Source organism: Papio anubis, chromosome 5 (genome assembly GCF_008728515.1).
Source record: "Papio anubis isolate 15944 chromosome 5, Panubis1.0, whole genome shotgun sequence".
In the NCBI taxonomy this organism is placed as follows: domain Eukaryota; kingdom Metazoa; phylum Chordata; class Mammalia; order Primates; family Cercopithecidae; genus Papio; species Papio anubis.
Genome location: NC_044980.1, coordinates 16,116,517 through 16,129,822, shown reverse-complemented (window position 1 = coordinate 16,129,822; position 13,306 = coordinate 16,116,517). Strand labels below are relative to the sequence as shown.

The 13,306-nt window shown below is 41.8% G+C and overlaps 1 protein-coding gene across 2 annotated transcripts in view; it reads left to right on the top strand.

Annotated features, from left to right (window-relative positions):
- The window catches only part of MYO10 (myosin X), a 283,038-nt gene that overhangs the window by 166,287 nt on the left and 103,445 nt on the right, over window positions 1–13,306 (top strand). For both annotated transcript variants that reach the window (XM_031666095.1, XM_031666096.1), the window contains 3 exons: window positions 7,926–8,055; window positions 10,946–11,064; window positions 12,711–12,857. In XM_031666095.1, the coding sequence (XP_031521955.1) occupies window positions 7,926–8,055; window positions 10,946–11,064; window positions 12,711–12,857 (396 nt within the window). The remainder of the gene's footprint in view (window positions 1–7,925; window positions 8,056–10,945; window positions 11,065–12,710; window positions 12,858–13,306) is intronic.

The following is a 13,306-nucleotide window of genomic DNA, read 5'->3' as shown; positions in this document are numbered from 1 at the left end:
TCGCTTGCTGGCCGCTAGGGAGCACTTGGCAGTGGCAGCTCCCTTGCCTGGGAAGGCCCTGAGAAATCAGATACTCTGGTGGTACTCTGTGTTCTCTCGGGACATCGTTTTCCACTTCAGAACTGTCTGTTCTTTTTGTCAGCTACAAGTAAACTTTTGGAAGTTGGCTTCCCCTCAGTGATTGCTAGCTTTTATTGCTAAATGGAAGTAATAGGTTTTGGCATTTGAAATTTGATTTTATGACAAAAGGATATGTCAGTCATCTAGAAAGGAAGAGAAATTTATACATGAAATTGACATAATGAGCATACCTGACAAATGTATTCTAGTTAGTACATTCTACTTAGAACAGATATTTATAGATCCTTAAATGTCTAATTTGCAATTACTTTTTAGTGTTAGTCTAGCAGGTGTATCAATGAAAACTTAGCTGATGTTTATTAACATTACAAACATGACATTTTTGCTATAATAATAGCAAAATTTAACCCGTTACTCTTTAACCTTGTACTGGAAATTCTAAGCAGTGAAGCGAAAAAGAAAAAGAAAAAAAAAAAGGTATCACTTTTGGGAAAGAAGGAGGAAAATATATTCTTTTCTATACAATACAATTTTCTCCTCCCAAACCTATGAGAATCAAGAATTGGGGGATAGGTGGGGTGCGGTGGCTCATGCCTGTAATCTCAGCACTTTGGGAGGCTGAGGTGGGCGGATCACTTGAGCAGAGTAGTTCAGGACCAGCCTAGGCAACATGGCAAAAACCTGCCTCTACAAAAAAATGCAAAAATTAGCTGGGTGTAGTGGCACACCCATGTAATCCCAGCTACTTGGGAGGCTGAGGTGGGAGGATGGCTTGAGTCTGGGAGATGGAGGGTACAGGGAGCCGAGATTACGTCACTGCGCTCCAGCCTGGGCGACAGGGCCAGACCCCATCTCAAAAATAAAAAAATAAGAAAAGAATTGGGTCATGCCGGTAATTCCAGCACTTTGGGAGGCCGAGACAGATAGATCATGAGGTCTGGAGTTCAAGACAAGCCTGGCCAACATAGTGAAACCCCGTCTCTACTAAAACTACAAAAATTAGTTCAGCATGGTGGCGCATACCTGTAGTCCCAGCTACTCGGGAGTCTGAGACAGGAGAATTGCTTGAACCCAGGAGGTGGAGGTTGCAGTGAGCTGAGATTGCGCCACTGCACTCCAGCCTGGGTGACACAGCAAGACTCCATCTCGAAAAAATAAACAAACAAAATTAGCCAGGCATTGTGGCATACCTGTAGTCCTAGCTTACCTTGGAGGTGCGAGGATTATCTGAGCCCAGGGAGTTCGAGGCTGTAGTGAGCCATGATCATGCCATTGGACTCCAGCCTGGATGACAGAGTAAGACCCTGTCTCAAAAACAAAAAACATGATTCTTTATATCAACTTTAATGTTAGTGTATTCTGGCAGTAGGACCTTTTAAGAATTTTGCTTATTTCATTGAGAATTTGCCTTAATGTATTTTTAAAATTTATCATTGGTCACAATAAACATTAATATAAAAAAGTACCAATGAGGTATTCTGAACAGTTTTAGGAGAGACTTGGTGTTTCCTGGAGCAGAGGCAATGAACCTATGCTAAATTTCATAGACATTGCTTATACAGCCCTTCAAATTGCATCTTAAAGTGTTAGGTCAGGATGAAAAGCTATTTCAAGTTGGTGGTAACAACTAGTTTATTTTATTGCTTGCATTTGGCCCACCAGGATGGTGGCTGATGAAATGTGTACGAAGTAACAGGAGTCTTTGCTGAGTGATCATCTGTTTATTCTCTTACTCCACAAATATTGAACGTTTACTGCGTGCCTGGCACTCAGGGCAGGGGTTTCCTGACTGCGTGGACCTTCCTGGGTATATCCTTGGGGTTTGAATAGTGTGTGACCTTGTGTATGCATGCATGAATTCATTCATCATGAGTCAGATTTTATCAAAATTTAAAGGACCGACTTTGTACTTTAATGTTGCAAAACTTGGAAATGTCCGTCTCTTTCAGTGTTGGAAAACTTGGATGGTCAGCCAATTTTATATTATAACGTATTTTTAAAATAACATAATATTACTTAATAAAACATAACATTATGTAATATATTATTATTGAGTTACCTGGCCGGGCTCGGTGGCTCACACCTGTAATCCCAGCACTTTGGGAGGCTGAGGCAGGCGGATCACCTGAGGTCAGGAGTTCAAGACCAGCGTTTCCAACATGGAGAAACCCTGTCTCTACTTAAAATACAAAATTAGCCGGGTGTGGTGGCGCATGCCTGTAATCCCAGCTACTCGGGAGGCTGAGGCAGGAGAATCGCTTGAACCCGGGAGGCAGAAGTTGTGGTGAGCCGAGATTGAGCCATTGCACTCCAGCCTGGGCAACAGGAGCAAAACTCTGTCTCAGGGGGAAAAAAAAATTTATTATTGAGTTACTTACTTGTAATTTACTGTGCCCAAAATAGCCTCCCCTGTCACCCTTTCAGACATATCATTTGTTGACGACTTCTGGGATTCTTTGGAGGTACCTTAGCCTTCTCCAATGGTGACACTCCTCTCTTTGTTTCCAGTGTGACAAGTTGAGCTCTTTTTGTGCATGATAATTGGGATTCTACCACGTATTGGCCACCCCCTAGTACACACTCACATTCACAAGCATCTGTTTTTTATGTGCTGAATCATACCGAGAATTTCCCATGGTTTTTTCAGTCTTGAGACGTAGTGTTGAAATACTAATTATAATAAGCCATAAAGCAGCTACTCTTGTCAAAGGGGTGGAGATTGCTTATTAACAAAGATTGTAAATAGGAGAGTAAGAAGCAATAGAGACTCTTGCTGGAGTTTTAGCATACATGTCTGCATTGGTGAGAACTGGTTTTAGACGTTAAATTATTCCATGTTATGATTAATGCAGTTGCCACTTATCACGACTCTACTACTTACCCAATCACTTAAGAGTTAGACCGGAAGCAAAGAAGTCCACAAATTTATTAATATAGTAAGCACATTTATTTTGTTCATTTGCTTAAATATCTTCTTATACAACCTTTGTATTTTTTTTTTAGAACTTAACCAAGCATTTTTATTTATGGGGTATGTGTCAATATTTTTTATTTGGCAGTTAAAAATTTTCTACTTATTTCACTTCTTTTTTTTTTTTTTTTTTTGAGGCAGGGTCTCACTCTGTTGCCCAGGTTGGAGTACAGTGGTGTGATAATGATTTACTGCACCCTTGAACTCCTGGGATCAAGTGATCCTCCTGCCTTAGCCTCCCAAGTAGCTGGGAGTACAGTTGTATGCCAGCACACTAATTTTTAATTTCTTTTAGAAATGGGGTTCTTGCTGGCCGGACGCGGTGGCTCAAGCCTGTAATCCCAGCACTTTGGGAGGCCGAGGCAGGCGGATCACGAGGTCAGGAGATCGAGACCATCCTGGCTAACACGGTGAAACCCCGTCTCTACTAAAAATACAAAAAAAAAACTAGCTGGGCGAGGTGGCGGGTGCCTGTAGTCCCAGCTACTCGGGAGGCTGAGGCAGGAGAATGGCGGGAACCCGGGAGGCGGAGCTTGCAGTGAGCAGAGATTGCACCGCTGCACTCCAGCCTGGGTGACAGAGCAACACTCCGTCTCAAAAAAAAAAAAAAAAAAAAGAAATGGGGTTCTTGCTATGTTGCCAGGCTAGAAAATGATTGTATATTAGTTATGAGTATATCTTGTCATATATAAAGAAAACTTTAATCATAGAAAGGGGAAAATTTAACTTTTGCACAGTGTAGGTGCATTTTAATTATTTTGCTGATATCTGATACGGTCTTTAACACAGTTTAAAAAGTCTTAAGAATAACAAATTATTTTGTGTATCTTAACCGCATTTCTTTGCTTTTACCTTTTAGAAGAAGTCACTGATAAGTATCTCTAAATTTGAATGATTATTTTCTCATAGGCTTTTTTAAATTGATAAGCACTTGGCAAATAGTTATTTTTCTTTCTGTTTGTACGCATGAAGTGATAGCCTTCCCACCTTTAAGTAATTTATGGTATTTTAATTTTTATAATCAACTTTATTGAGATATAATGAACACATAATTAAATGCATCCATTTAAAGTATACATTTCAGTGAATTTTGAATTTACACACCCATTTATCCACAATGATCAAGATAAAAGGGAATCCTCTGCCTCAGAAGTTTCTCTGTGCCCCTTCCCAGGCAATCCCAACCCCCCACACCTGGCCCTAGGAAACTGCTGATCTAATTCAGTCCCTCTAGTGTACAGTTATCTTCTCTAGAGTTCCACGTAACGAAAATACACACTGTGTAGTCTCCTGTATCCAGCTTCCTCCAGCCATCCATGTAGCACGTATCACTGTTCACTGCTTTTTTTGGTATTCCATTGAATAGACAGTAGTTTGTTGAACCATTCACCCATTGATTGTCTCAGTTTTTGTTGTAAACATATTTATTGCCAGCAACATTAAAAGACACGACAGAATAGAATGTTCATGAGCTTACCAACACTGTTAACTCACAGTTAACCCTTAACAGTAACTATTGGAACTAGTTTCAGATTTGTAAATTTTCTTCCCAGCCTGAGTTTTTAAAATAATATGGGTACAAAATAGCTTTTTTGCTTTTTTACAAAAAGCTACCATAAATATAACTGTTTCTCTATATAATGTGCATAATTTTCTTTAAAAAGTATACAATAGGCTGGGCGTAGTGGCTCACACCTGTAATCCCGGCACTTTGGGAGGCCAAGGCGGGCAGATCACCTGAGGTCAGGAGTTCAAGACCAGCCTGACCAACATGGAGAAACCCTGTCTCTATTAAATATACAAAATTAGCCAGGTGTGGTGGTACATGCCTGTAATCCCAGCTACTTGGGAGGCTGAGGCAGGAGAATCACTTGAACCTGGGAGGCGGAGATTGCGGTGAGCCGAGATCGCACTATTGCACTCCAGCCTGGGCAACAAGAGTGAAACTCCATCTCCAAAAAAAAAAGTATGCAATATTTATATAACTTACTATATTTGACTTGTTTAATTGTAGAATAATTAGAATTATTTTTCTGTGAAAGTGTTATTAAGGTAACACTGTAGTGAATATTTTCTAAAGGTTTTTTTTTCTGCTCTTGAAATTTTCCATGAAGCAAATTTCCAGCATTGAAATTATTGGAGATTATATCGATTTCTTTTTTATGTCTTTATAAAGTAACAGAGTTGGGTCAATAATAATAATAATGATAATAATAATAATAAGTTCCTGGCTGGGCACAGTCAGTGGCTCATGCCTGTAATCCCAGCACTTCGGGAGACCTAGGTGGGCAGATTGCTTGAGCGCAGGAGTTTGAGACAGGCTTGGAACATGGCGAAACCCTGTCTCTCCTAAAAATACAAAAATTTAGCCAGGTGTGTTGGTGTGCACCTGTTGTCCCAGCTACTCGGGAGGCTGAGGTGGGAGAATCACCTGAGCCTGGGAAGTCAAGGCTGCAGTGAGCCTTGATCACACCGCTGCCCGCCAGTACAGGTGACGGGGGTGAGACCCTGTATCAAAATAGTAATAAATAATTATAGTAAGTTCCTAGATTTGAGTCAGTTGGGCCGGACTTTGAATTTAGGTTGTGCGACCCTGAGAAAGTTATTTTTCTCCTCTGAACCTTTGTTGTTGGTTTTTCTCTCAGATATGAAAATTCTAATATTATATACATATTATATAGTTAGGACAATTCTGTCAGATAATCATGTTGTTTTCCAAAAAGATTATACTATTTTATAGTACTAACAACCATTGTATAAATGTCTCTTTTCTACTAATCTTTATCATTCTGAAATTTTTGCTAATTTGACAGAACTGATCTCATATTTACCTTAATTTGTACATGTTCGATTTCTAGGAAGGAAAACAGTACCCTGGATTTGCATTTCTCCCTATTTTTGTCACTCATGTATATGTCAGTGGATCTTTTAATTCTTTCCCTCTCCATTGTTGGTCTTTTTTTTTTTTTTCTGGCATTATTGCATTTTCTTTATAAAGAAATTAATCTTGGCCTTGCGTGGTGGTTCACGCCTATAATCCCAGCACTTTGGGAAGCCAAGGTGGGCAGATCACTTGAGGTTGGGAGTTCGAGATCAGCCTGACCAACATGGAGAAACCTCGTATCTACTAAAAATACAAAAATTAGCCAGACGTGGTGGCGCATGCCTGTAATCCCAGCTACTTAGGAGGCTAAAGCAGGAGAATCGCTTGAACCTGGGAGGTATAGGGTGCGGTGAGCTAAGATGGTGCCACTGCACGTCAGGCTGGGCAAAACAGCGAAACTCTGTCTCAAAAAAAAAAAGGAAAGGAAAAGCAATTGAACTTTTTGCAGTGCTAATCTCCAGTTGTTTCCTTTTGCAATTTCTATTGCTTCAGGGTGGTGCGTGGTTTCCTTCTTACCACTCTCCTATGGTCCTTGTGTGAGTCCAAGTTCTTTTTGTAGGTCATTTTCATGGTATTGCCAGCAAGTCTGCCCCCTGGTTGGTGTGTATGTGTGTCTGGTTTTCTTTTCCTTTTTAATAGCTTTTTTTGGTCACAAGAATATAGCTCCTCGGTCACAATAGAAAATTAGCAAATCTTGGATATGATTCAGAAAACCCGTGGCTTCAGTTGTTTAGATACTTGTTGTAACAGATTCCTGTAAGTGCCGGTTTATTTTTATTTTTCCCCGAGCAGCATTATGTTAACTTCCACTTAGTATCCTCAGGCCAAGATAAGACCATAAAAAATCCTTTGGAGAAATTAAAAATAGAGACGTGATGAAGACACGTCCACATCTATTTAGATTTTCCATCAGCATTTATTTAATTTTTTTTTTTTTTTTAAGAGACAGAGTCTTAACTCTGTCACCCAGGCTCCCAGGCTGGAGTACACATGCGGTGATAGCTCACTGTAACCTTGACCTCTTGGGTTCATGCAATACTCCTGCCTCAGCCAAGCCACGAGCTGGGACTGCAGGTATGCACCAACACACCTGGCTAATTTTTTAAAATTCTTGGCTTGGCATGGTGGCTCATGCCTGTAAACCCAGCACTTTGGAAGGCCAAGGTGGGAGGATTGCTTGAGGCCAGGAGTTTGAGACCAGCCTGGCCAACATAGTGAGACCCCCATCTCTACCAAAAACAAACAAACAAACAAACAGAAAAACATCCCCTCTCCAAGTACTCCCTCTCCACATTTTTACATCTAAAGAAAATAACAGAATTTTCATCCACTCTGATAACTATACAAAAAACTATTTCTTTATTATTGTCATGACTCTGACTGCCTGAAGTAATTCTTTTGTAGCATATATAGAAGACTTGTATGTAAGGCAGACACTATGTTTATTTCATTGATTATCTCTGAACATGCTATAGTTCTTTATCTTCCTCCTTTTATGTGTACTATGTAAAGTCCTCATCGTTTTAAAAGTGAGTTATTATGGGCCGGGTGTGGTGGCTCCCGCCTGTAATCCCAGAACTTTGGGAAGCGAAGGTGAGTGGATCACTTGAGATCAGGAGTCCGAGACCAGCCTGACCAACGTGGTGAAACCCAGTCTCTACTAAAAATGCAAAAAAAAAAAAACCCAAAAACTAGCTAGGCATGGTGGCACACACCTGTAATCCCAGCTACTCTGGAGGCTGAGGCACGAGAATCGCTCAAACCTGGAAGGTGGAGGTTGCAGTGAGCCGAGATTGTGCCCCTGCACTCCAGCCTGGGTGACAGAGCAAGACTCTGTCTCAAAGCAAAAAAACAAGTGAGTGATTATGCATCTATTTTTTTTTCCTTGCCTTTTCAATAACACATAGTAATTTTATATCATCAGGGGTATTCTACATTTTCTTCAGTGGGAAAAACAACATAAAACTAAATACATTTATTTTCTTCTAGACGGCAATGGATGTGATGCAGTTCAGCAAGGAGGAAGTTCGGGAAGTGTCGAGGCTGCTTGCTGGTATACTGCATCTTGGGAACATAGAATTTATCACTGCTGGTGGGGCGCAGGTTTCCTTCAAAACAGGTAAGATTATGCCTGCCTGCGCTCCTCTCTCCCTTTGTTCCCCATAGGAAACTTAAACCTAAATTATTGACTGTCTAGCCTTTTAGAGAGAAAATTCTGGCCGGCTGCGGTGGCTCTTGCCTGTAACCCCAGCACTTTGCGAGGTGGAGGCGGGCAGATTGCTTGAGCCCAGGAAATCGAGACCAGTCTGGGGCAATGTGGCCATCTCTACCAAAAATACAAAAATTAGCCAGGCATGATGGTGCACCCCTGTAGTCCCAGCTGCTTGGGAGGCTGAGGTGGGAGGATCACCTGAGACTCTGCAGGTTGAAGCTGCAATGAGCTGAGATGATGCCTCTGCACTCCAGTCTGGGCAACAGAGTGAGATCTTGTCTCAAAAAAATAAATAAATAAAAAAGAGAAAATGTTTTGACTCCTTGCATAGAGAGCTACAGAACGTTAGTTTTATCAGATACGAAGTGTCGGTTAAGAAAGGCTCAGAGTGTGTGAAAAGTTACTAGTCAATTGGGATAGCGGCCGTGTTCTCTGTTTAAAAAGAAGGAAGATGAGTCAAATATGTGGAAATATGAGCAACCAGGAATCAACATAGGAAAGTGTTGAGAGTCAGGTGGCATCGTCCTGTTGAGTGCCAGTGTGGTAGAATGGTTAAGACCCTTTGTTTTGCAAGCCAGGATGCTGGGTTCATAGCCCTTCCCTGCTTCATGCTGTTTCCTGTGTTATTTATCCCCTGAACACTCGTGACTTCTCACCTGTACAGTGTCTCAGAGATTTGCTGTCAAGATAAAATGAGTTAACATATAGCTATGTCAGTTGTCATTTTGCTTGAGTGATTTATGTATTACTTTTTAAAACTTTTCTGATGGAAGCAATAGATGAGGTCATGGAAGCTGGAAATTAGATGAGTTCAAGTTCAAAGTGGTTCTAGAGGAGACCAGTACTGTAGGCCAGTAATTCTCAAGTGTCTGGTTCCACCCAGTACCTCTTAATATTCTCAGAAATCACAGAACCCCAGAGAGCTTTTGTTTATGTGGGTTGTATCTGTTGATGTTGACCACATTTAAAAGTTTTTTTTTTTTTTTTTTTTTTTTGAGACGGAGTCTCGCTCTGTCGCCCAGGCTGGAGTGCAGTGGCCGGATCTCAGCTCACTGCAAGCTCCGCCTCCAGGGTTCACGCCATTCTCCTGCCTCAGCCTCCCGAGTAGCTGGGACTACAGGCGCCTGCCACCTCGCCCGGCTAGTTTTTTGTTTTTTTTTAGTAGAGACGGGGTTTCACCGTGTTAGCCAGGATGGTCTCGATCTCCCGACCTTGTGATCCGCCCGTCTCAGCCTCCCAAAGTTCTGGGATTACAGGCTTGAGCCACCGCGCCTGGCCACACATTTAAAAGTTAAAACTTTTTGGCTGGGCACAGTGGCTCATGCCTGTAATCCTAGCAATTTGGGAGGATGAGGCAGGTGGATCACTTGAGGTTAGGAGTTCGAGACCAACCTGGCCAACATGGTGAAACCCCATCTCTACTAAAAATACAAAAATTAGCCAGGCGTGGTGGTGTGTGCCTGTAATCCCAGCTACTTGGGGAGACTGAGGCATGAGAGTCGCTTGAACCCAGGAGGTGGAGGTTGTAGTGAGCAAAGATCACACCAGTACACTATAGCCTGGGTGACAAAGTGAGACTCTGTCTCAAAAAAAAAAAGTTAAAACTTCTAATTAAAAGTTAAAATGAGATGTTTAAAAAGTATTCTTTATTCAATTAAAAAGAATAATAATAAACCCATTGCATACTAAAATAAATGTTCTATTTTTATTTAAAAGACTCTTTTCCAAATCAGAAGACAGTAAGGATAGTCACATTATCTTATCTTTTTGCAAATTTCTTTAATGTCTGACATATTGAAAGACAGTTGGGGGCTGGGCACAGTGGCTCACGCCTGTAATCCCAAAACTTTGGGAGGCCGAGGTAGGTGGATCATCTGAGGTCAGGAGTTTGAGACCAGCCAGGCCGACAGGGTGAAACCCATCTCTACTAAAAATACAAAAATTAGCCAGGCATGGTGGCGGGCACCTGTAATCCTAGCTACTCGGGAGGCTGAGGCAAGAGAATCGCTTGAACCCAGGAGGCGGAGGTTGCAGTGAGCCGAGATCACGCCACTCCACTCCAGCCTGGGAGACAAAGCAAGACTCTATCTCAAACAAACAAACAAAAACCATCTCCACTAAAAATACGAAAATTAGCCAGGCGTTGTGGCAGGTGCCTATAATCTCAGCTACTCAGGAGGCTGAGGCAAGAGAATCGCTTGAACCGAGGAGGCGGAGGTTGCGGTGAGCCGAGATCACGCCACTCCACTCCAGCCTGGGAGACTACTGGGGAGAGAATTAGAGTGAAAAGAGCTGATAACATTTTACTGTTATTAATGAAAGTAGTAGGCCGGGCATGGAGGCCAAGGCAGGCGGATCACTTGAGGTCAGGAGTTCAAGACCAGTCTAGCCAACATGGTGAAGCCCTGTCTCTACTGAAAATACTCAGGAGACTGAGACAGGAGAATCATTTGAACCCAGGATGCAGAGGTTGCAGTGAGCCGAGATCATGCCACCGTACTCAGCCTGGGCTATAGAGTGAGACTCCATCTCAAAAAAAAAAAGGAAGTAGTTGCAAACCTCTGACAGGATCTTGGGGACACCCATGGGATTCCCAGACCACACTTCGTCCAAGCACGAGGCTCTATGCTACTAACCTAGGATTCACTAAGGGAGTGAATAATTTAGCAATAACATGCAGTCTCTAAACTTTGCCTGAGGGATTCAGGAGTGTTCTCTGCGTTAAGGTTTCACTAAGCCTGGTTAGCTTCTCAGGGGCGATGGGTTCATTCACCTTTGTCTTACTCTCTGTTTTCAGCTTTGGGCAGATCTGCAGAGTTACTTGGGCTGGACCCAACACAGCTCACAGATGCTCTGACCCAGAGATCAATGTTCCTCAGGGGAGAAGAGATCCTCACGCCTCTCAATGTTCAACAGGTACACATGCTTTGCCATCCGATCCTGCCTTACTGCACACTCCTGGGTTTTCAGATCCATAGGTTTGATTCAAATATGTAACTATAATAACAGTTATATTGTAACTGTAATGTATTAATAACTGTTCAAATGACTTTGGTTCATGATCAAAATGAAGAAGATACCCGAGGATTGGGAATAGACAAAGCTATTGAATTGCTAATTGTGTAAAACAACATCTGATTATTGTTTAACAGGATGGGTCAAATGCGGATTGCCTGACTTTGAACTTGACCCACTTACTACTGTCTGCTCTTGGGAAATTTAGTCACTATGCCTCAGTTTCCTCCGCTATAAGACAAGGATAATTACACCTAATTCATAGGATTTTTGTAAGACTAAAAACAACAAATATATGCTGAGCATTTAATGTCTGGTATGGAGTAAGCACTAAATAAACATTACCTACAACAATAACAATGATGTATTATAATGAAGACAATATAATAATATGTTTTATTTATTTTTGCCTCTGCTGCTGCCTTGAGCAAATGTATATGTGCTAGCTCTTTGTATTAGGGTTCTCTTAGAGGGACAGAATTAATATGATAGATAGATAGATAGATAGATAGATAGATAGATAGATAGATAGATAGATAGAAAGGGGAGTTTATTAAGTATTAACTTACACGATCAGAAGGTCCCACAATAGGCCCTCTGCAAGCTGAGGAGCAAGGAGAGCCAGTCTGAGTCCCAAAACTGCAGAACTTGGAGTCCGATGTTCTAGGGCAGGAAGCGTCCAGCACGGGAGAAAGATGTAGGCTGGGAGGCTGGGCCAATCTCGCCTTTTCACATTTTTCTGCCTGCTTTATTTTCACTGGAAGCTGATTAGATTTTGCCCACCACCTGCACATGTATCCAAGAACTTAAAGTAAAATTTAAAAATAAAAAATAAAGAGCATATTTAGTTTGGTAAGACAATGTGATAATTTTACAAACACAAAATATGTCATACCCACTTCCCCACCTCAGGTGCTTTCAATAGCATCCCATTGCTGTTATTAAGAGAACAAAGCATCTACCATCATCTCCCAAAAAAAAAAAAAAAAAAAAGATTTTGCCCACCAGATTAAGGATGGATGTGGCTTCCCTTAACCCACTGACTCAGATGTCACCCACACAGACACACCCAGGATTAATACTTTGTATCCTGCAATCAAGTTGACACTCAGTATTAACCATCACGCTCTTCTAATATGTTTTTAATTGGATAAATAAAAATGCTGACCATATTATGAAGAAAAACTTTGTAAATACAAAGTATAATAGAAAATCAGAAAATTTTTAAAAAGAGCTCACATCTTAATTATTGTTTTAAACCTGCTAACATTTGTACCCGTATATATAGTCTAGATTCTTCTGTGTAATTCAACATAGCAAGTTGAGTTTGGAATCCTGGCATTTAATCTTAACAGAAAGGAAATATGTGAGCTCCAGTTTATCGTTTCTTTAGATATCTGTCCTTTCCTAGATGGTATCGATTGACTTCACACTGGAGGGCCAGATGCTATGCTAGTCTTGTGTGTGTCTCTCGAGTGGGGCGGGGATGGCCTTGCCTATCTGGGTGCCAGGGTCAGCTGAGTCTGTGCCGCTTCCTCTCCCCACAGGCAGTAGACAGCAGGGACTCCCTGGCCATGGCTCTGTATGCGTGCTGCTTTGAGTGGGTGATCAAAAAGATCAACAGCAGGATCAAAGGCAAAGAGGACTTCAAGTCTATTGGCATCCTCGACATCTTTGGATTTGAAAACTTTGAGGTAGACTTACTAACAGTGCAGCACATGACTTCTCTTCTGTCCATGATTAGCTGCTGTTGAGCAAATCTCTATAAGCAAACTCTCTTTTGTTTTTTTTTCCGAAGGAGTCTCACTCTGTCTCCCAGGCTGGGGTGCAGTGGTGTGATCTCAGCTCACTGCAACTTCCACCTCCTGGTTCAAGTGATTCTCCCACCTCAGCCTCCCAAGTAGCTGAGATTACAGGTGCCTGTCACCACGGGCCACTAATTTTTTTGTATTTTCGGTAGAGATGGAGTTGCACCATGTTGGTCAGGCTGGTCTCTGACTGCCGACCTCAGGTGATCTGCCCACCTCGGCCTCCCAATGTGCTAGGATTATAGGCGTGAGCCACCGTGCCAGGCAACAAGCACTGATATTTTTCTCTGCAGATCTTTGTTTTGTCTTTTCTTCACCTTTCCATGTAATCGTAA